Below are 24,506 nucleotides of genomic sequence, written 5' to 3' on the forward strand. Positions count from 1 at the left end.
GTTGAAAAATCTGTAAACTCCTTCATTGTCTTCAGCCAGTGTATTACTCTTATACGAATCAACTCCACCAAAGTTTCCAAGCCTCTCTCCTTTTCTGAGAAGATTCTTCCATTTCTTTCCTCCCATAGTGTCCAACAAATAGCAGCTCACGCATCTCCACATAATTATTGATGTTTTCGTTGAAAATTCAATACGTGAAGTGGAAAACAAGCTTTACAGACTATTTGGAGGTGTCCACCTACACCCAAATAAAGAAGCAAACCAATCCCAAATATTTTTTTGCCAAAACACAAGATATTAGTAAGTGGTACCCAGACTCACCAACAGCTTTGCATAAAACACACCAGTGTAGAGATAAACACCCATTGGGTCTTTTCCTTTGAAGTAGGTCACATGTGTTGATTCTTTCAAGGAAAACTTCCCAACCCTCGGAGGTATAGGTTTACACCACACTTCCTTGACATGGAATGACAAACCAAAAGAAATTTCTGGTTGTATCAGGACTTTAAAGAAGGATGCACAAGTGAAGGATCCAGAGGGAGACAAAGAAGATCCCCTCAAGAATGGACAAAAGAGATGAAACATTAACCAGTTCTGTGTCCCTGAGTGCTCTTCTCAAACCCAAGTTCCAAGCAAATCCAGAATTTGAGTTTGAGGAAACGAGGAAACTGGAAATTGGTTCATTTTTTAGGGTGGAGATTGCAAATAGAGTTGGAAATTGTTCTTTCAAAGAGGTCTCCCCAACCCAAACATGTTCCCAAAACTTTATGAGATTACCCGAGTGTAAATCATGTCTGATCCAAGGAGAGAAGAGAGGCAAAACATCTTGGATGGATTTCCATGGTGATGCTCTTGTAGCTATAGCCAAAATCCCAGAGTCCCAACCATTCTCTACAAGCCCGTGAAACAAATTATCTTCATCCACAGTTTTTCCCTCTCCATAGAAAACCTCCACAGCCATTTCCCTAGCAAAGACAAATTCCTCTTCCTAATATTCCCAATGCCTAGCCTTCCATCCAGCCTATTCCTACACACCATCTCCCATCTAACCCTATGATCCTTTTTTTCCTCCCCCGGTTCCCACAAGAAGTCCCTCATTAATTTTTCTAACTTACTAGCTACCCCTGCAGGTACCTTAAAGACTGAGAGATAATAGATGGGCAAATTAGCTAGGGTAGACCTCATCAAGGTAATTCTTCCCCCAAGAGATAGGTAGTTTTTCTTCCAAGAAGCAAGTCTCTTTTCAAACCTCTCCACTACATGAGTCCAAAAACTTCCTTTTTGAGGATTAACTCCAAGAGGAAGACCAAGGTAAATCAAAGGCCAATTCGATACTCCACAACCCAAAATATTTGCACACTCAAAGATCTCGCTTTCCCCCATATTCACACCTACAACACAACTTTTATCAAAGTTAACTTTCAGATTGGACATTTGCTCAAATAGTTGTACTATAAGTTTCACATTTCTAATACAATTCATGTCACCCCACCCCTCACAAAACAAAATCATATCATCTGCAAACTGCAAGTGTGTTAGTGGTATATTCTCCCTGCCAACTCTCCATCCCTTAATTAGCCCTCTAGAATCTGCCTTAGAGATTAAACTCCCTAATACTTCCGCAATCAAGGTGAACAAGAAAGGAGAAAGGGGGTCTCAATGTCTTATTCCCCTCAATGATGGAAAGAATCTACCACTGTTCCATTCACCAAAATAGAGTAGTGGCAAGACCTAATACACCCCAACACCCATCTGCACCATCTATCACCGAACCCAAAATTAGTCATCACCTCCAACAAAAAGGACCAGTCTACAAGGTCATAAGCTTTTTCCAAATCTAGCTTAAAAACTACCCCCTTCTTCTTAGATCTCTTGAAGTCCTCCACACTCTCATTTGCTATAAGAACTTGATCAGTGATTTGCCTGCCCCTCACAAAAGCTCCTTGATTATTTGAGATGATGGTATTGAGCACCTGTTTAATCCTAAGGGACAACACCTTCGCAATGATCTTATATAGACTGTTCACTAAGCTAATAGGTCTATAATCCCTTGGATGTGTTGCCTCTCTCTTCTTGGGAACCAAAACAATAAATGTGGAAGTAAATCCCGGGTCAATCACTCCTCTTCTGTGGAACTCTTCAAAGACTAGCATTAGCTCTTCCCTCAAGGCCTCCCAACAATCCTAGTAAAATGCCATTGTAAAGCCATCTGGGCCCGAAGTCTTTGATCTATCCATGGAGAATATTGCCTACTTGAACTCCTCCACCTCAAATTTTCTCTCCAACCACTCCCTATCTTCTGATCTCAACCTTGGCCATTCCATCCCCTCAATCCAAACCCTATCACTTAAGGGTTTTTTGTATATAGACTTAAAGTGGTTAGCAAACTCCCTAGCAATCTCCTCCTGATCAGATAAGGTTATCCCCTCTATTTCCAAGTTTGAAATAAAATTCTTCCTTCTCCCACTTGCCAAACAATGAAAAAATTGTGTATTCCTATCTCCCTCCTTCAACCATCTACACCTTGACTTTTGTTTCCAACTGGCTTCCTCCTTGAACAATTCATCCTCCAGTTGTTTCTGCAAATTCCACCTTTGTTCTTTGTCCTCCTATGTTAGCTCTCCCCTCCCCTCCTTCCCATCCAGCTCTTCCAATTGATCAATTACTGTTTGCTTTCTCTCTTCCAACCGCCCAAATTCTAAGTTGTTCCATTCCTTGATTTTACTCTTAAATAGTTGTAATTCCTTATGGAACTTCATTCCTTTCCATTCGACTACAGGGTCACTCTCTAACCACCACTCCTTGATTTTATTAATAAAACCCGGGTGAAGAAGCCACATATTCTCAAATCTGAAAGGTGTAGACCCTATGCTTCCCATCTCTTCCACACCAATCATGATGGGCCAATGGTCTGAAGTTACTCTTGGAAGTGCTCTAGAGGCCAAGCTACCCCAATGTTCCTCCCAATCCACCGAAAAAAGAAACCTATCCAACTTAGAGCAAATGGGATTCACTTGTAAGTTGGACCAAGTGTAACCACTGCGGGCTAATGGGATTTCTTTAAGTCCAAAGCTTTCCACAAATTGATTAAACTTCCCCATGCTCGAGGTCACCCTCTGTCTAGGATTATTTGTTTCTTCCGAAAACCTAATTACATTAAAAGCGCCTCCTAAACACCAAGGACACCCCACAATCACCTTACATCTTCCAATTCTTCCCAAAAATTCCTCCTCTCTCTATAATCATTAGGTCCATAGACATTTTGTTAACACCCATTCATAGCCATCCTCCACTAGCTTAAATTTCAAAGAAACTGAGAATTGGCCTATTAATTTCTCCATTGCTATACACACCTCACTCTTCCATAAAGTTATTATTCCCCCAACGGATCCCCATGAAGGTGCCATAACCCAACTAGCCCCCCTAGTTCTCCATATACTCCTAGCCCACCTAGCATCAAACTCTGCTCTCTTGGACTCATGAATCATAATTATATCTAGGTTAACCTTTTCTATTGCCTCTTTAATTACTTCCCTCTTCCTAGCACTACCCAGCCCTCTAACATTCCAACTGACAATTTTCATTTTACTGAGTTATTATTATCCCTTCAAACCCAAAGCCTCAATACTTTACCCCTTTCCTCCTATCCCCCTTGATACCAACATTCTTGTCTCCTCCAAAATCTCTCATCAATTTTTCAACCTCATTCAATTTTTTTCTTCCCCACCTTGCCCCCCTCCTTTATTTCTAGAAAAAATTTGAGATCATTTGGATCTTTTAATTGTCACCCCAGTTTCCGTACAAAATCTGCCACAGTATCCTCGCTATTCACCTTCATAACCTCTCGCCCTTCAGAGCCCCCATCCTCATTTATTTCTTCACCTCCTCCTACTCCGAAAATTAAATCTTCTGCCCTTTCCTTTTGTGTGTTATTTTCCCTAGGCTCATCCACCAACCTCCTAAAAATTTCCCAAAGTCTTGTATCTCTATCTCTACCTTCTTCTACCCCTTCACCTTGCCCCCCTCCTTTTTTTTCTAGAATAAATTTGAGATCATTTGGATCTTTTAGTTGGCACCCCAGTTTTCGTACAAAATCTGCCACAGTATCCTCGCTATTCACCTTCGTAACCTCTCGCCCTTCAGAGCCCCCATCCTCATTTATTTCTTCACCTCCTCCTACCCCGAAAATTAAATCTCCTACCCTCTCCTTTTGTGTGTTATTTTCCCCAGGCTCATCCACCAACCTCCTAAAAATTTCCCAAAGTCTTGTATCTCTAACTCTACCTTCCTCTACCCCTTCACCTTTACCCCTACCCTCACCACTTCTACTCCTCTCCTTTGTTTCCTCTACTCCACCACGAGCTTCATCCTCTACTCCAGCAGACAAGAGACAGTCACTAGTAACACAAAACGAATGAACACAAATACCTGACTTTTGCCGAAGTCGAGGAGGGTTACAGGGTCTGATAGTGGAATCCGGCACTCCCTGTATTGGTTTGTGAGTGTGTCCTAAACCCTCGAGATGGAACTGGGCTGGTAAATTTCCTCTCTGTTGTAAATCACAGGGACTACTCTCTATACCCAACTGTTTATTCCTTGCTGAAGCGTTCTTGTTTTGCCACTAGGAAGCCTCATTCCTTCCTTACATACATCCTGCCTAGCAAACTGATTCGGCAAAGGCGCTTCTGTCTTTGAGAGCAGATTTCCTTCCCCACGCATTTGTTTGCAATCTGCTAACTTGACCTCCTCTTCTCCAACGGTTAGGGGCTTCTCACCAAGGACTTCATTTCCAACTTCATCTGAAAAGAGGCGCCCTAGCTATAGTGTGTCTTCCACTTCTTCTAGATGCCAGATCTCTTCCCTTAAACTATCTAGACCGGCAGAGCCATCCGATTCATCTTCTTCAACAACCCCCTCCACACTACAAGCCACCTGATCAAAAAACGCTTCCTTCCCAACAATCGCACCAGCTTGAGCACTCCTTGGAGTTCGCCAGCCTGAGACGGAATGCTCCGCACCTTGCAAAACTTCCTTTGAGCGTGCAGACCACTGCAACTGGCATTTGGAGCCAATCTTCAACGTTTGATCGAAACCAGCCCTAACAGGCTTCGGTGGAGAAGAAGCTAGACCATTCTTTCGGTCTAGTGTCACACGAAACAAGCCCCTACCCACGTGATCACTTAAACAGTCACGTGGGCCAGCTAAAACCTTCAATAACGAACCGGGTCTAACCTGGTTTGGTTCGGAGTCACCCATGCGCCCCTTATAATTCACCGACCCACCCCTTCTTTTGGTCGTGTCAGAAAAGGAAAACCTGCCCACCTACTCACCACTTAATTTGAAATTTTTTGCAAGTTTTTCCTTAATAAGATTACTTGACGTTTGGTTTTCCTTAGCTAACTTTTCAGCTTCCCCATGGGGACTTCTCAGTGTGCCCCTATTATTCACCACCGAGTGTACGCCACGTGTGTACCAGCCCGCCATGTCAGCATCTTCAACCTTGGAACCTCTTCCCCAAAGAGATGCTTCCACTTCTGAAACTAGCCACACATGATACCAGCAACCTTCTGAAAACACTTCAACAGATCTGGGTATCATTTCTGCTTTCACTCCCGCAACATTGACCTCGGCAGCTACAAGATCTTGAAGGTTAAACTCCACCACAGTTCCTCCCAGCAACGTAACCAGTTTCTCCAAGTTTAGCTCACTCCACAAGTGAAATGGAAGGCCAAATAACTTAAGTGAAAGGCTTCCCGAGTGCTGTTCTATTTCATTACAGAACGGTTTCCACTTCTGGAACTGAAGCAAACCCAGTTCGGATTCAAAGGTAGTGAAGTCCCAATCTTCTTCACCAACATCGATTACAGCTTTACTGTCAGAGAATGGCTTCAAAGCTAAATTAGCCGAAGTGCCTAAGTTACAGGCCACTGTGTCCAGCAGTTTCCTCCAGTTCTTCACCTCTTTTGTAGCTGATATTACCATTCTCCTCTCCCAAATAGTTTACTCCGCCTCAAACAGGAATCTTTTAACCTCCATTGAACTGCCGAATATCTCTCCACCAGAGGATGACCTCTGTTTTGGAACTTCTAGCACTCGCTCATTTCTGTCCACTGTTATCTGAGTCTTGGGCTTATGCTCACTGGACACCTCCAAATTTGCATCCTGCACCTTTATCAGTGCATCAGCAGTATGTAACAAAAATTCCTGTAACTTATTAGCAACCTCCAACCAGCCCTGTCCCTCCTTCCCTTCCGGAAAGCACACCAACTGTCTCCTTTTATCAAAGAGTTCAGTGACACTAATGAACCAGCCTTTTCCATTCCTTCTAAGTTCTACTTCAAATCTCTTCCTATGGATTTCTATGGAGTTCCTCCAACCTTCCTTACAGAATAAGTAACTCCATCGACAAAACCTTTCAACAACAGAACTGCTGCATCATTTAGAATAACTGTCGCCCTTCTGTCTTCTCTAATTTTCAACTGGTTTATACCTCCAGCCCTTCCAAGATCAAATAAAAATCGCTTGGCCTCTACCTTCAACTCAGATTTCCACCTGTTCACCTTCTGAAACAATCCTACACTTCGGCCTCTCTCCATCATTACTCTTTCTACCCCCTTCAGAGTTCAACACATTCTAAACTCCAAAGTCCAACACATTCACCAATTATGTTCATAGTTGTCAAGGCAACACCCAGATGGCTGAGAGTCCATGCAAGGATGCCTACCCAAGCGCACACCTTGTTTTGGTACAAGGTGTTTTATAATATTTTTATATTTTATTTTGTAAGTATATATAACATTATAATAGACATTATTGCACTAATTCATATTTGTGGATTTAATAAGAAGTTTGTATTTAGCTAGTGAAGATCACCACTAATTATTGGTAAAGATGATTGCTGACTGCTATGAAACAATCAGCAAAAGGATTTTATTAATAACACAGATATTGAAATACAATAGATATTGGTTGCAGAAAGCATTAACCCAACCTGCAAATACTACAAAGCATTTACAGTTCTGCCCTGTACAAGGTAGATCTATTTGCCCCCTGTTTTGCTAGAGTGTCCGCCAACCCATGTGCAGTCCTTTTGATCCAGCCAAACTGAGTGTTGAACTTCCTTGCAATTATGTTAATTTCTCTGTATATAAATTTGAGCTTCCAAGGTGCTGATGTAATGTTTTTAGCCCAAGAAATGACCAGCAGTGAGTCTCCTTCTATTTCTAAGTCTGTTGTACCAATCTGCTCAGCCATCTTTAAGCCTCGAAGTAGAGCCAATGATTCTGCCTGTATTGAATCACCAATACCTATTGGTCCCGAGAAGAGTGCCACAACTTCACCTAGATGATTTCTAATAACACCTCCTATACCTGCCCTTCCCGAGTTTTGTTACAATAACTAATAAAACTTAGCCTACTTCACCTTGGCACCTTGACAACTGTCTATGTCTCTTTTGTACATTTGAGTCTCACAGGACTTTTATAAGGTCAGGGGAACAAGGGTATTATTTTTTCCCTAGCCCTTCCCTTTTGGTGTATACCCTGAATACCTTATCACTTTCTTTATTTTTTTAATATATAGTGTGTTATTGATCAAAAAACCAAGAATCATTAAATATGCTTAGAATATGAAACTTTACATTCTTGGGCTAAGCTATTGCAAGGACATGCTTTAAATGACTAACTCAAATACGGTTTTGAGGCTTTTTAATCAACTCACCAATAAATTATCGTTTCCCTCTGTCTGCCCAACAATCTCCTCAATCATTAATTGCCGCTCAGTAGTATCACCGTGTTCCAAACACTTCTCAATGACATTTGATGCAAATTTATGCTGACTCATTTGCAAAATTTGCCCTGACAACTTGCCAATAATTTGGCTCCTTTCATGGGGCTTTCCCCTCTCCAAAACATGCTGCAAAAAGTGAAAACACGTAAGAAATTATGTGGAGGAAAATGGAGAAATGGTAGGGGGGAAGAAAGACAACTAAAGAGTCAAGTATAATTCATTAGAAGAAGATAACCTGAAAAATATCGATATAAAATAACCATTAGATTAGAAACATTTATACTTTGTGAAAACAAAAGCAGATGTTTCTACCAGATAAGCAGTAATAAGAAATAAATATTAAAACAACTCTATCATTGTAATTTGATGAATTGGTAAAGGACTCGTTTACAAGCTATAATACCAAGATACCCGAACAAGGGTGCCATATCATGTTGGATACTTCAATTATCAGTGTAACTTCATATCTGATACCATATCCATGACTTTTCCATATCCGGGTAATAGTTTATAAGATCAAAATGGCAAGATCATATACACATATTACTAGTGTGCATATTTTCAGGGAAAATTGAGGGTCAGCGCAACATGTCAAAAGAGGAAATACAAAACAACATAAAAAAGTTAAGCTTAAAAGCACCACCAATAAACTGATGTCTCCACCTGCTCAAATAGTATAGTGATGCATACATCAAATATTAACTTTTATAGATACAGCTCGACAATCTCTAAGACAGGTTACAAGGAGTCAAGCTACAAATGGATTGTATTCATAATCAACAGTAAATCAAGGATTTAATAATAAAAAGGGGAGAATCTCGAGTATAGAATGATTCCATGAAAAGAAATCAGCACAAAGATAAGCACACCCTTTGGTTCCTTAACCACTAATTTTGTTACATAGATCCACTCACTGGGAACTCAACTTTCCTGCTCTTGCTAGAGTATCTGCCAATGTACATGCTCATCTGGGAACCAAACTGAACTAGCAATTCCAGCTATTCCCCAAAACTCTAGCCATCTTACCAAAAACCATACTGTCCATGGCACATCTTCCCCTCAATTTCAGAAAATTTTCTACTTGACAATTTTCTTCCACTTATATTTATGTCCAATTTGTTGATGCAGCATATTTTTAGCTCCTGACTTTTAGCCAGCAGCTACATTTTCAAAGAGTTTTCAAAACCAGCAAGTCATTGATAATTTAGAACGGTTTATCCATCAGTATTCATTTTTTACAGTAAAAAGAAAATTTTCATTGAAAAGGAAAAGATACATGTAGAAAAACCCACAACATAACCTCCTGAAGACACCACATCACCATGACCTAATAGAAAAGACCAAAAATCAAGTACTACTCCATATTATCAAACCTACTAGCCACCTGGTCCCAAGAAAAATCAACAGCCAATTTAGACTTGTCGTAATTCATGCCCAATCATCTAATAAGCCAACCCTCATCATCTAATATAGCCAAAACTTTTTCTGTGAATAATTATTGCCTTGTTCTGCAAATCCTCCTCACAAAACTAGGGAAAACTGCAAAAGTACACATTCAAACATTCCTTTCAAGTCTCAGTATAATCCATCTTTTCAAGGAAAAAAAAATTCAACTTTCTCCACATTATCCATCCTTCTGAAACATCTCACCCTGCTTCTGAAAGTATATTGAAGATGCAGGCTTAAGAATTTATTGGCCTTATTTGGTAATACTTTGTGCTTTGTACTTTCGATAGTATGAAAGTACAAAGCACCCCTAATTTAGGCACTGTTTGGATAGACTTCTTTTGTACTTTCAAAAATACCAAAGTATAAAGTACATAAAATACTTTGGCCCCGTTTGGCAGTACTGTGTGCTTTGTACTTTCAACAGCACCAAAGTACAAAGCACATGGTATACTTTGGGTTTCGTACTTTTACACCAAAAACATGTTTTTCAAAAGTAAAAGTAAATGGTCGTGTTTGGATACAACAAAATGTTTTATGTGTATGCATGCCACATGGCATCATATATGGATGTCATGTGGCATTTGAATGGAAGTCAATAATATGGGGATGTCACATGGTATCATATATGAATGCCACATGACATTTGAATATGGGTCATTGACATGTAGATGCCATGTGGTGGCATATATGGATGCCATGTGGCATCTAAATGTTGGATCAATGACAATGTGGATGCCACATGGCAGCATAAATGAATGTCATGTGGCACCTGAAAGTAAGTCAACAATATTGCATGCCACATGTCAATGAATACATTAATGTGCCTATGCTTCCATGTGGCATTCATATATGCTACCACATGGTGGAGTGTATAAGTATCACAAGTCTGGTCAAGCCACATGTCTTAGAAAGTATCAAGTATATCAGAGGCCAAAAAGCACGAAGTACCAAAAGTTGACTTTGTGCTTTTCATGGTTTTTGCACTTTTACTTCATGTTTATTAAAAGTAAAAAACACCCCAAGCAAACGTGTTCCAGTACTTTTGGTACTTTCATACTTTTAAAGTGAAAAATACTTTTAAAAGTACCACCAAACAGGGCCTTATTCTCTCTTACTCTTCTAATTCCAGAAAATTTATCCTAGAGTTCCTTACCTCCTAAAAAGAACACCCCTAATTTCTTCCCTACCTCTATTTCTTTATCTATCACTTCTTTAATATCCACATGTTTATTTACCTTAAACTTTTGATCAACTACTACACCAGCATCTTCAGCTTCCTCTCCACCATCCTTCCTAACCATAGTTTCATCAGCATCCAAACAATCCTTTATCAATACATCCAATTTATAGAAAACAAGTAAATTTCTGCAATTCGATATTCAGGTTCATATCACCTACTGGTTCAACTGGATACAGTTCTTCCACCCTCTCTGTGAGACTCTGACTAATGGTGATGGATAGAAATAACAACCTGCTCTTGGTTCATGCCACCTCCATCCTCAGACATGTTTCCCAGAACAAAACTATCCCCATCACCATTATTATGTCTAGAAGCCACTCTTAATGACACAAATATGGACTTTGTTTATCTTCTAAACACTATCAGACAAAAGAGAAGTCTCCTTCAATGCTTCCCTCTCATAAACCTTCTTAAACTTCTTATAAGTTCAAAAATCCATCGCCACTGCTCCTAAAACAAGAGAAAACTTTTGCAATATAATAAGATCAAAACAGCATGCAAGTAGCTGAATTATCGAAACAAAAACACAGCGTGTAGCTTGATATAATCCGATCCAACCTGATTACAACCATACTGGCATTGCCTAAAGACAACTGACAAAGTTAAACTACCAAACAGAATAAGTAGAAGTCCTTTGTCAAAGCTAGCTACTCATTAGCCATTAGCATCCAGGCAATAATCTGAAGGAATAGGTCTGAACTCCTGAAGGGTAGAAATTCAATGTGCCACCCTTACTGCAAAAAGATCGATTAAAATAACAGCCTTTTGGAATTGATTTCTGAAAATTCTTAAATTATTTCCATCTTATACACTCCACTGAAAAACTGTTCTACAGTAGAAAACCCACCGACCAACACCATGCAGGAGACTTGATTTTCCCCGAGTCCATGAAGTGCTTGGAACCATAGCAAAGATTAAACTTTAAAAAATCTGTAATACTTCATAAATATAATACTGCCACTTCAAAGTATTTTAATAGTTTACTTCCTTTGAACTTTGAATTGGTTAATAATTTCACCTTTAGTATCTTCTCTTTTCTATCAGTTATTTCATCAATTTTTTTTTTCATCAAAAACAATGAAAGATATTTTATTGATAGCAGTAAGATGAAGAAAAAAAGTATAACTTCCACATCCAGAAGAATCTTGAATAAGGGGGAAAAGTGCAAATACTAACACACTATAGCATCAAAACAGATATAACAAGGAAAACTACTCCCCTAGGCCAGCAGTCTCAAAACACAAATAATCCCTTCTCGGCTATCCGAAGGAACATTGCCTAATCTAGGGATGCATCTGAACAATTTATTCATTTGTATAAGAAAAACGAGAACAATGTATACCTTTGAAAGATAAACCTAAAAAATAGAACATTTTTTCAGCGTTGCCCAATCTGACACCCCCTACCATGTCCTTTCAATGCCACTATCCACATGCACATAACAAAAACACAAAGAAAAGGGAAAAAGAGGAAACATGTAAAACAAAACACTTCCAACATCAAGACTTCAGCACTCCTCTTTTTATGAATCAATGTTCTAAAATATATTATTGAACATATAGTATCTCATCAAATCCAAGTTATTATATGAGATTCACTCTAAGAGGAATAATATAATAGCTATAGCAGGAAAGCAACCAAGGCCAACCTGAGTAACATAGTTTCCATACTGATCTTGGGCAAGAGTGCAAACAGATTCCAGGATCTCATCCACTATACACTGAGTTTGCAGCTCATCCGTGCAATGCTCCAGGACTCTCTACTCCAAAAAACACCAAAAATATAAACAAATAAACAAAGCAGCTCCATAAGAATATGATGACAGAAATAGGAAATAGAGAATTCACAAAAAAAAGAAGTGCTTTATTACCTGTATAACACGGCATCCATATGGATGTGTAGACAGTGTTGCAACTTGACCACGAAAAGCTGAAATTATGAATCCAATTTTCTCTGTAGGGACACACTCAATGCATTTCTGTATTACATGATTCCCATTTTGATCACGTACACATCTCATAACATGTCCATCCAGCTCATGGACAAGCTTAGTTTTTTGATCCAGTTCAATAACCTCAAGTGCCTAAACCAACATACAGAATAGGATTAGAATCTTGGACTCGTGTTCTGAATAAGGAGCACGGAAGATAGAACTATTCATGTAGAATGACCTAGGCACCCAAAGATCACCTTTTTAAGCATTCCTAGAGATCACTTCAATAATTTAATTTCACACTTCCAACATGAATAAGGCATAATGATATATGTAAAACCCCTAATTATGATTAACAGAGCTTTCAATGGACTCCTAAAAGTACAAACAACATAGCCAGTGCCTTGTCTCAACAAGGAGTGGAAACAATACATCTGTTTTGGGGTCAGTTCTATGGGAAACATAACGTTAAAAAAAAAAAAAAAAAGTGGTGTAGATAGTGCATGCTATCCTACAAGAAAATACTTCTAACTGTACTACTGTAACTCATTTTATGTAACAAATTAATAAAAAGTGTTCATTGTCATTGATAAAAAAATGAACAGAGCTTTCCTCAAATACTAATCAAAAAGAAAAATAAGAGAGAGAAGAGAAGTTTCCTCAACATCTCTAAAACTATGACACCCAAACAACTGTCCATATTGCCAAATCATGTTGGATACAACTGCTCTAGTATACCACATTTTAATGTCAATATGGCATAGAATAATATCAAATGCTCTGTTGCAATTTTGGCATGAAGAGAGATCCAGATGCTTGCAACTAAGGGCCAAGGAAAACAATGTGAGAGCAAAGATCACATCTACCTTTTCTCCATGTGTAAAAGTGCTAATGCTTCAGTTTCACCAACTGTGAAGCACAAAAACTCCAATACATCCACATACAAACACTGCAATCAGAGGTTGGTTGGAGACTTTTGTACTCTTTTAAAACTTTCATTGAAACAAAATAAGGAAAGGGATGTAGATGTACATTAGAAGATGTACAAATAAGATAATCAAAACTGCAAAAAAGACCCTCCCAATCCTATTAATAGGCAAAGATGAATCACCATACAAGGAATCCCTGCCCACCCCAAATTTGGCTAAAGAATCCACCACACTATTAAGCTCTCTAGTAATCCACATATGAAGTAATTTCCTTGATGTCATTGAATAGGCAGTTGAATCTCCATGGACCATCCTCAAATGAGTCATCCAGCTGATGACAATCCATAGTCTCCTTCCACCACCACCAAAGAGAGATTAAAAACCACCACAGTCCTCAAACCCACCAACAAGGCATGGCTTTCAGCTTCTACAGTTTCTGTCTACCCAATCAGCTCACTGAAGGCCCAAACCAGATCATTAAATTTTAGAATTCTACCCCTAATACCAGCCTGGCCTCTGTAACTCATCAAGTTTCTACAGCTGCCATCAAACTGCAGAATATTCTCCACAAGAGGTCTGGGATATAGGCTGATTCTTTTAGAGAAATTCGTGCATGAAGAATTCAGAAACTACATCATGTTTCCCACTAAATCCCAATGAGTGGTACATCTAAACAGCTTATTAGCTCTCATCCAAGAATTATATAAAAATAGGATTCTCCCTTTTAGATCTTATAGGGGCCATGCTTTAGCATACATTCCTCCCAAATACACCACAGTAGAGCATGATTTTTTTTGGATACATTACAGCTTGAATAACTGCCATCCCATACAAAATATCTCTTTTACCCAATCTGCAACCCAGACATTGCTTAAGAAAATCTTAGAACTAGGAGCCCACTATCTCACAGTTGATGAGAAGGTGGTTGCAAGATGTTAAACCCCCAATCTTAACCCTAATACAATCGAATTTTTTTGGGTCAGGCTAGGTTCAGGTTGGCCTGGCTTCATTTTATTTTGCTAGATTGCTCTTTTTTTCTTCATCAGCAACAAAGAAAATTTTACTAAAACTAATTAAGAAAAAGGTTACAACAAGAAATTGTTAAATCTGAACACCCTTTACATCAAAAGAACGCCCACCATCCATTACAATTGAGCCCAATACAAGTGATTTCTATGCACTCTTTTCTTAGCTATCCATCAGCCAAACCATTAGCAGACCTTCTTCACCATATAACTTGAATGTTCATAGCTCTTGACAACATCTTGAACTGCCTGAGGCATTCCTGTATTGCCAAATCACCCCCTCCCTTTTCTTCATCCACCCGACTATTATTTTTGCACCCCAAAAACAGCAGCCATTAGGTCTGCCCTAATTAAATCACCTAGACCAATTGGCCGAAAACAATCCACATATGTTCCCTCCTCTCATCCCAAATCACTCCTCCAATTGCAAAAGGCCCTGGCTTTCCCAAACTACTTCCATCAAAGTATAGTTTCGTCCATCCTCCATCTGGGGGTGACAAACCCCAAGGACTCTTGGCTTCCTAGACGATGAGCCAGCAATTGAACCCCAATTTCTGAAGAAGTCTTCTACTGTAAAATCTGAAAAAAGTTTCATGGTCTTCACCTAGTGCGCTACCCTGTGTAACAGTCAATAATTGCCTCCTTGTTCTTCTCTTTCTCCTCAAAGATTCTTGAGTTCCCCTCCTCCCAAATTGTCCAAACTACCACTGTCCTGCCCTTGTCCAAATTACCATGGACTCTGTGCTTCCCAGATGATGAGCCATCAATTGAACCCCATTTTCTGTACAAGTCCTCTACTGTAAAATCTGAAAAAAGCTTCATGGTCTTTACATAGTGTGCTTACCCCTTCAGTAACAGTCTCTGCTTCCTTATTCTTCCCTTTCTCCACGAAGATTCTTGAGTTCCACTCCTCCCAAATTGTCCAAACTACCACTGCCCTTGTGCATCTCTACAATATTCTGCTTCTTCCCTCAGTGCTCCTTAGGAAAGATGGACTAAAGCGCCTATCCAAACTAACAAGAGGGATCCACCTGCAACCAAAAAAAGAGCAAAACCATTCCCAAATACAGCAAACACAAGGGTAGGAGATCATTTCTTTTGCAACAAGTTGCACATATTGATGCAACCATGGTAAACTTCCCAACAAAAATACTATATTTTAGGGGGATAGGGACACTCCAAACTTCTTTCACAAAAAAAGGAAGCTAGATTGTTCTTATTTCTTAGACTTAAAATTAGTCATCTAAGTTTCCCTGATTTTAGCATTGTCATTTGTACAAGGACAAAACTATGGTACTTCAGGAGTTATACACTCATATCAAACTATAAATTTTTTTCAACTCTTTTTTTATCTTTCTAGAAAATTTTTATCTTTAACTTACAATTGTTGATACATACATATAAATGCATTTGTTCATGGACACATAGTTATATACACATACACAGGCACTTTTTCCAATATATACATGCAAATTTATATAATATGTATTCATACAAACATGAAGACATGTCAGGTTGTTAGTTTCAACCCTAAACCAAATATAAACTCCACCCCACCCAAGGTTCAAAATATCGATACGCCCAATATGCCGGTAGGGGCGTATCGAGCGTTTCGATACTCGTTCTTTTACCCTTTTTTTTATTTTTTTTTCAAAACTGGTTCAGGGGAGCCGGTCTAGGACCCCTCCATCCCCTGAACCAGTCAGGCCCCCGATACATCCACTGTAGGGGCGTATTGAAAGGGTCCCAGAACGATACGTATCGGCCGATGCATAACGATACTTTGAACCTTGACCCCACCCCACCCAACCCAACCCAAGTTGCAACCATAAGGTCCCAACCAGATATTTACCATGATGTTAATGCATACGTAACGATACTTTGAACCTTGACCCCACCCAACCCAACCCAAGTTGCAACCATAAGGTCCCAACCAGATATTTACCATGATGTTAATGCAGCCAGTCTATGTATATGCAACCAATGTGTTAAAAGCGCAAGGCACAGGGGTCAATTTGCGCCTGAGGTGCAAGGCACAAGGCGAGGCGCACAACTTTTTAAGCAAGGCACAAAAATAAAAAATAAAATAAAAAATAAGCTAAAAAATAAAAAAAAATGCCAAAAATTTCAAAAAATCAAAAATTTATTAAGCATAATATTAACAAAAATATAAACTTTAATTTTTAAATAAATGTTTTAAAACACATATTATCTAATACTAAAATACATAAATATAACATGTAAAGCATATTCAAATGAGAATTTAAAAATAAAATCAAATACATAAAACATTTTCAAGCATATAAAACCCACTCTTTTTTTCTCAACTGCATTACTTCAAGTAGCTAATGGGATGTAAAACATATTACATTCCTGATTCTACGAGCCACCTTTGTGCCACACCCCTCGAGGCAAGCCCAAACAAGTCCACGTTAGGTCTTAAATTCTTAGTTCTTACACAACAAATAATGATTTTATAGTTTTAATTGCTTTTTAAGAAGACATTTTATTAGGATGAATGAATGAACAACATTACCAAATAGGGGGTTCTACTCCACTTTGATAGGAATTTAAGACCTAGCATGGACTTGTTTTGCTTGCCTCGAGGGATGTGGCACAGGGGTCCAGGGGCGAAGCCGGTAGCCGGTAGCCGCTAGACACAAAAAAAAAAGCAAAAAAGTGTCAAATTTCCAAAAGGCGCATACCTGGGCTGAGGCGCAAGGCGCACTAGGCGCACGCCAAGCTTGTGCCTTTTGAAAAGGCTGCGCCTAGGACCTGGGCGAGGCGCCTACCCTGAAATGTGCCCCACCTGTGCGCCTAGGCGCACCTAAGGCGTGCCTTTAAAATCACTGTATGCAACAGCCTCAAATACATCATATGGCAACAATTGAACAGATATTGCATTACTTGAAGGAACACTTGAAAGATAGATTCTTTATTCTAATCTTTTTTTTTTGAGACAAGGCTATTATGAAGTATTGTATTAATAAGAAAGCATATACAAATGCTGATTGGAATGATTCTTTTAATGACAAGCATTCTGCCTCCAATTATAGTTGCATTTGCTGATGGTAGTCTAGTATCATGGAAAAGTGAGTCAAAGTGGCAGATCAATTGTCCAAGACTCAAAGTTGAATATAGGGCAACGGCATTGGCATGGTGTCTATGAACTGTTGTGGCTAAGAAATCTCTTCAGATAGTCAAAAAATAATTTTAATTACCCAAGGAAGCTCTACTATTAAGGTTCAAAGAATCGATTTACCCAATACACACAAACTTGCATATTGGGTGAAACAAAGGCACACAGCTTTTTTTTTTTTTTGCAAAATCTTACAAGGGGTCAACCTTGGGCCTGACTACACCCTGAAAATAGTAAAAACCCAAAACCTTGAGTATTCAGTCTATCAAGGTGTTACACCCACCACACCCCGATATGTTGCAAAATTTTTATCCTTGCCACTATGACAATCAAGCAATAATAAAATTTCCACATAATCTAGCACACCAGGATAGGACCAAGCATATTGAGGTAAACAGCCATTTTATCTGAGAGAAAGTTATGACTAGAAAAGTATGCCTACCCTAAAGTTAAAAACACGTTATCTAATATGTTTACTAAAGGTGCATTAAATCTAAACTGCAAAATAGCTTGGACAAGCTGGGAATGATCAATATCCATGCAGCTTGAGAAGAAATTAGAGATGCAGCTTGGGTGAGCTCGAATTAAGCATTTATTAAAATTTGAAGGGAAAATCCTTCAGACTAGACACCTAACTTGCACCCCTAAAGGAAATGTTTAGTATTTTAACCTGTGGTTACAGTGTTACTTTTGTCTCTTGACTGTTTAATAAACAACATACAGAGCTCCAAAGATCCCAATTCTTTTAGTACATAAAAAAAGCACCAAAATACATTATTGCCCCAAAAAAGGAACTAAAATACATTAATGCTGCCAAACCAAAATAGCACACAAATTAGGAATTACCATCAGCATGCAATGCAAATTTATTAATCACAAAAATTAACATACTAAACGAAGTTAAAATACCTTCTGGATAACACGGCACCCATACATCTGAAGACTTAGAGCCAAAATATGACCACTAAGTTGATTTGCAAGCTCTTTCCTCTGGTCAGGGCTTCCATGCTCAAAAAACTGTGGTAAAAACAAGGAATCCAGAATTACAATCCAAATTGATCCTATATGCTTATTATTGTACAGATTGCACAATTTGAGAATGCGCATCAACATTTAGAAAACCAGAATGAAAAGGACAATAAAACCTTTTAGACATTGAGACCATTATGTACTCAAGAACCATTTCAATAAAAGAATGCTTCAGTGTTTAATATGAGCACTGTTTTCCCATAATTTCATTCCCTTTTTCGGGAAAAAAAAAAACTTAACATTTATTACTAAAAAAGAGGGCACTGGTAGGCATTAGGAGAGTGCAAAAGGCAAAGGATATAAGCTGATTTTTTTTGATAAATGAGTGATATTTTATTCAAAAAAAAAACAATATGATATTACAATACAGACTGCCCAAGGAGAGGCACAAGCTGGTACCTCTCCTAAACAACAACAATGTATTACATCAGACTAGGAAATGAAAGGTTACAGAGATGCCCAGGATAAATGTTCTCTTGATACTCCTTGCTTAGCTAATCCATCCGCAATGGTATTAGCTGTTCTACCCACCCACTGAGAATTAGCAGTCATGTTCCTTGAAAACCAATTAGCTTTCCTCAGAATGTCCCTGTAGCACCAAATAACTGAATCTGGATTTTTTAACCAACCCACAACAACTTTGGAGTCTCCTTCAATAAGCAGATTCTGAACTTCTAACTGGTCTGCAATCTGAATACCTTGTACCGCCGCTAGAAGCTCAGCTCTAATAAGTCTCCTATACCCACGAAGCCTGAGAATAAAGCTAAGACATTGCTGTCTTTATCTCTCAGCACCCCTCCTATCCCTGAGGGACCTGGATTGCCTTGGCTGCTACCAGGATATGAGCTGATTATAGAAGATGATTCAAAGCTGGTAGTGGAATGGCTGCAATAGGAAGAAGCTGGACGAACTACAATAGTGAAAAAGAAATTCAAGTGGGTGACATGAGATAATGGATGTTAGACTTAACTGGGTTAAAAGAACTGCTAATGCCTTTCAGAGAAAAAAAACTATCAGATAAGATGGAGGAAAGGTTCGTAGAAGCTGCAAGATGGAGGAAAGCGATGAAGATTAAGCAAAAGATTTCATTTTCGAAGAGATAAGGATCAGAGGCCAGCGGAGCTTGAAGATTAGGGAGGCAAAGAAAGCCACAATACTGCTGGAAAGTTTTCAAGTAATCGATGGATGCAGAAGTTTTCTTTGGGAGCAAGTTCTAAAGGTAAAGAAGTGATCTTTATGGAGTTTAACTTAGATGGAAGAAATAGATATGAGCTATGAGCTGGAATATAAAAAGAATGCAGAAGGATGCTACATAACTCTGCAGAAATTCTTTGGAGGAAGAAAGAAGCAGTTAGTTTGCTTCCCAGAAGGTGGAAGGGGTCGTGGATGGAAGGTAGTGGCAGAGTTACTGAGTGATTTTACACAATAGCTGAAAACGGAACAAATAGAGGTTGTAGCAAAGGAAAAGAAAGTGGTTAAACAAAAGAAAGAGGCAGAATCCATTGACAGGATGGATGACTGCAGAAAAAGGAAGAAGAATCTGTAAATTGGTAGCAACAGCAAGAAAGGAGATTGAGGGAAGAAATTTGTGGTGGAATCTTCAAGCCCACCAAAGGATTGGAGGGGTATTGCGCAGGTGATACTCAGAGAATTGAACCTGCCAAAGCCAATGGTGATTACATCTTATGAATCTTGTAAAGCTCTGATTGATCTGGGTGAAGTTGAAGTAGAGATTTCAGCTTAAAAGATTAACTCAAAGGCTGGTGCTGTCACAGTCTCAAAATGGTGTCCTCTCTCTGGAAGGAGGAAGTATTACAGTCAATAGCAATAACCTGTGATGCAAGATTAGATGGTGTCTTTGATTTTTTGATAATCACTCAGCTGCACTGAATCTAGGTGGAGTTAAACCCAGTAACATTCCAAGGAAGATAGAGGTTGTTTCAGATGGTTTAGCTCCCTGTTTGGCTTGCTAATTCCATTGAAGCTCAACTATGGAAGGAGGGACGAAGGGAGGAAGAAGAAGGGACAGAACAGGCCTGTTTACATGGGTTGCAAGGCAGAGCAGTTACTACAAAAGAGGCTAAGGCAACTGAGGAAACCAAGAAAAAAAGAGAAAAAAGAGAATAACTTTAAGACTTGGGGAAAGTCTGCAGGGCAGGGTGGTAATCATCACCCTGGTTGGTAATCACCTCCTCTTCTATCTCTAGCTTGGTCACAAAATTCTTTCTTCGTCTCTCATTGGCCAAGTCATGGAAAAATCTAGTGTTTCCATCGCCTTCCTTAATCCACTTGTGTCTAAGATTTTTGTCTCCAAATGTTTTCTTCCCTCAATAACACCTCGTCCAAATCCTTTTTTCAATTGTCTCCTTAACACTCTATCATCCTCGGTCAAACCATTTTGAGATTCCTTTACATTCAAGTTTTCTATTCAAGAGATTATGCTAATTTTTTGCTCCTTAATTCTACCAAAGTGATCACTATTCCACTCTTTTGTTTTGGATCTCAACCTCTTTAACTTCTTATGAAACTTGACCCCCTCACCCCACCACTCCTTCACTTTTTTCACAAAATCTGGATGGGTAAGCCACATATTTTCAAATCTAAAGGTTTGGGTCTAGTAGAAAAAGACTCGGTGCCTATCTAGATAGGACAACGATCAAAGATGACCCTAGGTAATACTCTAGCAACCAAGTTTACCCATCTATTTTCCCAAGCTAGGTTAAATAAAAAGCTGTCCAACTTTGAAGACAAAGGGGTTTCCTAAAAGTTGGACCAAGTATAACTGGTTTGTAGCAGAGTTATTTCCTTCAACTCACACTCTTCAATAAAACCATTAAATTTCCACATGCTTGTTGTGATTACCTGTTGGGGATTAGTGGTTTCTACAGAGAATCTAATGACGTTAAAATCCCCAGCTAGGCACCAAGGGCCGCCCTTTATTGCATATAATTCCTCCCACATTTCATTTCTCTCTCTATAGGAGTCAGGGCCATAAGCATTGGTTAGAACCCATACACACCGATCCTCTACATTCTTAACCTTGATGGAAATTGAGAATTTGCCTATCAATTCTTCCACTACTTCCACCACGTCCTCCCTCCACAGTGTTACAATCCCCCCCGAGGCTCCCCAAGAAGGAGACGAAGTCCAACCTACACCTCTAGACCTCCAGAAACTCCTAACCCATCTCCCATCTAATTCCATCAATTTGGATTCTTGTAACAGCACAATGTCGGGTTTTTCCCTTCAGAGTAGATCTTTGGTCACCCTTCTCTTTTTTGCACTCCCTAGACCTCTTACATTCGAGCTAATAATTTTCATCGAGACAAAAATAGCAAAACACCCATGAAGAAGCCTTTTTGTCCCCTTATTTTAGACCCTTCCTCCTATCCCCTCTACCACTAAATTCTAAATCTCCCTCAATGTCTGAGATTAGCCTTCCAACTTCAGATCTTTTTTTCTTCTTTATTCCTCTTTCCCCCTTCCTAATACAATAAGCATCTTCTTCCTTCTCTACATCCTTTCCATCTAATATTTGAAAATAGATCATTACCATTCTCGCACTCATTTTGGCTACAACAGCTCTATGACTCCTTCCTTTTTTTAGTTCCCCCAACCCTGTACAAATCAATTTCCAGATTTTGTTCGCCTCCTCACTTGTCCCCTTACCACTTCCTTCCACCACCCTCTCTCCTCCTTCCACTATCACCCTCGCTCTTACATCAAATCCTCCTGGATGGGAAGCTAGAGTATCTATTACAGGCATAGCACACAAGTCACCCAAAAAAGAAATGACACCCATACCTAGTAGGACAGGGGGAGGACTAGGATCACTGAATTTGAGTTGCTAACAGGCTTCGTTTGGTTTTAAGGCCAATGTACAACTTTAATGGCTACACAGTCAATGACTTGTTCTATCAATCTTTATACCCCTTGGAAAATTTTGTTATTCCTTTCCTTCCATAAAGACCAAAGAACAACTGCTCTTGTTGCCCTCTACATCACTTTACCCCTAATCTTTGGTAGTAGGAAGAAGCTTGGGTTAAAGAGGCTTGCCACATCCGAGGGAGGGGTCCACCCATAGTTGTCAAGGCGACGCCTAGGCAACAAGGCGCCCTTGGAGGCTTGCATCGCCCAATCACCTAGCATTTTTGCATACTGTGTAATAAAATACTTTTATATTGTTTTTTTTTTGAGATTATAATTATAAAATAGACATTAAAGAAAAATATTCATATTTTATGTTTATAAACTAATTTCTCTTTATTATTTTCTTATTTGTTAGGGTTTAATCAACACAAACATTGGCAACTATTTTATTGAACCATCAATGACTTCAAAATCTGAACCAATAAGTAAGGGAAGAACTTAAAATTTTGTCTAATCAACACATTTTTCTTTTCTTCTTTTCCTATAACAAAAATAGGGATTCTGCCCCTATATTTTTTTTTATTTTCTTTCCTTTCTTCTTTTTCTTCTCATAAATATGTTGATTTTCTATACTTAAACATGCAGTTTATAATTTTCTTATGAAAACTATGGATAGCTATTAAAGAAAGTTGGTTATGGAACCTAGGGAACTACCTTAGGATATGTGATTTTTACTTAAAAAATCCATCACCTAGGCAACGCCAACTAGGCAACAAGGCGCCCCCCTGTTGCCTAACCTCACCTTGGCACCTTGAAAACTATGGGTCCACCCACAGCCAAATAAGGAAGAAAACCAATTCCTCAAAAAGAAGCAAAGGGACAAGATAGTAAAATATGTGTAATTGTCTCACCATTTCCCAAGCAAAGGCAACAAGCATGAGGAGAGAGGCAATGATTCAGCCTCCTTTTTTGTAAATTATCTAAAGTATTGATTTTCTAGAGCACCACCTCCCAGCAAAAGGCTCTTATTTTTGTGGGTACAAGATTACACCAAACTTCCTTTGTAAGAAAAGAACCTACCAGGTGTGAGGATTGGAGGAGGGAGGAGAAAAACTAAGCACAAGGAGCCAGAAGGGGACACCGACCAAACTCGACTATCCTGACAAGAAGGATCCAGGAAAGCAAATACTAAGAAAGGAGATAAGATCATCTACTATGCCTATTTCAGATTCCCTTAGCCCTAGATCCAGGAGTTTTCTTTAACATGCACGGAGGATATCACTCTCCCTTTGTTAAAGGACAAGGAATAGATAGGTGGAAATCTATCTTTAAAAGGAGTGTCCCCAAGCCAGACATCCTCCCAAAAACGTACTTCGTTACCAACACAAGCATCATACCTGAGCATCGGAAGGAAAGAAGGTAGCAAGCTGTGAATTGCTTTCCAAGGAGAAGCCCGTATTGCCCTAGGATCAAGACCAACATCCCATCTATTGTTTGCCATGCCATGAATGCTTGCAATTACATTGTGCCACAAATTCTCTTGTTCGAAATGAAACCTCCACAACCATTTACCCAGCAGTGCCAATTTCCTAAGCTTGGTGTTTCCTATCCCTACTCCTTGACACCACCTCCTACTTTACCAAATGATCATTTTGTATCCCCAGGCTCCCACAAGAAATTTCTCATCAGTTTCTCCAACTTATTGGCCACTTTTGTGGGGATCTTAAAGCTTGAGAGGTAATAGACTGACAAATTAGTCAAGGTTGACTTTACTAGGGTTATTCTACACCCTAGAGAGATGTAGTTTCTCTTCCAACCTGCAAGCCTTTTTGTGAACCTTTCCACTACCGGATCCCAACAGCTATCAGAATTCGGATTCCCCCCAAAGGAAGTCCCTAGTGCTGTAAAGGTCAATCTCCTACCTCACAACCCAACAATCTAGCTAAGCTTTCTAGGCTTTCTACCTCCCCTCTCTCTCTTTATCTAATCCTGCTATATTTTCAGCTTCTAGCTCCAAACCCTCATCCACCAACTCAATGAGTGCTTTTCTTTTTTTCAAACAGTGCAAGTATCATTGTCCTCATCATGTTCAAACCCTTGACTA

General features: G+C 39.2%; 1 protein-coding gene across 15 annotated transcripts in view; it reads right to left on the reverse strand.

The window, feature by feature from the left end:
- PUM5 (pumilio 5) overlaps positions 1-24,506 on the reverse strand; it is a 51,392-nt gene that overhangs the window by 14,659 nt on the left and 12,227 nt on the right. For all 15 annotated transcript variants that reach the window (XM_088892808.1, XM_088892804.1, XM_088892810.1 and 12 more), the window contains 4 exons: positions 18,413-18,520; positions 12,348-12,560; positions 12,126-12,236; positions 7,720-7,914 (listed from right to left, as the gene is read on the reverse strand). In XM_088892808.1, the coding sequence (XP_088748934.1) occupies positions 7,720-7,914; positions 12,126-12,236; positions 12,348-12,560; positions 18,413-18,520 (627 nt within the window). The remainder of the gene's footprint in view (positions 1-7,719; positions 7,915-12,125; positions 12,237-12,347; positions 12,561-18,412; positions 18,521-24,506) is intronic.

Source organism: Nelumbo nucifera, chromosome 8 (assembly GCF_055504915.1).
Source record: "Nelumbo nucifera cultivar China Antique chromosome 8, China Antique-T2T, whole genome shotgun sequence".
In the NCBI taxonomy this organism is placed as follows: domain Eukaryota; kingdom Viridiplantae; phylum Streptophyta; class Magnoliopsida; order Proteales; family Nelumbonaceae; genus Nelumbo; species Nelumbo nucifera.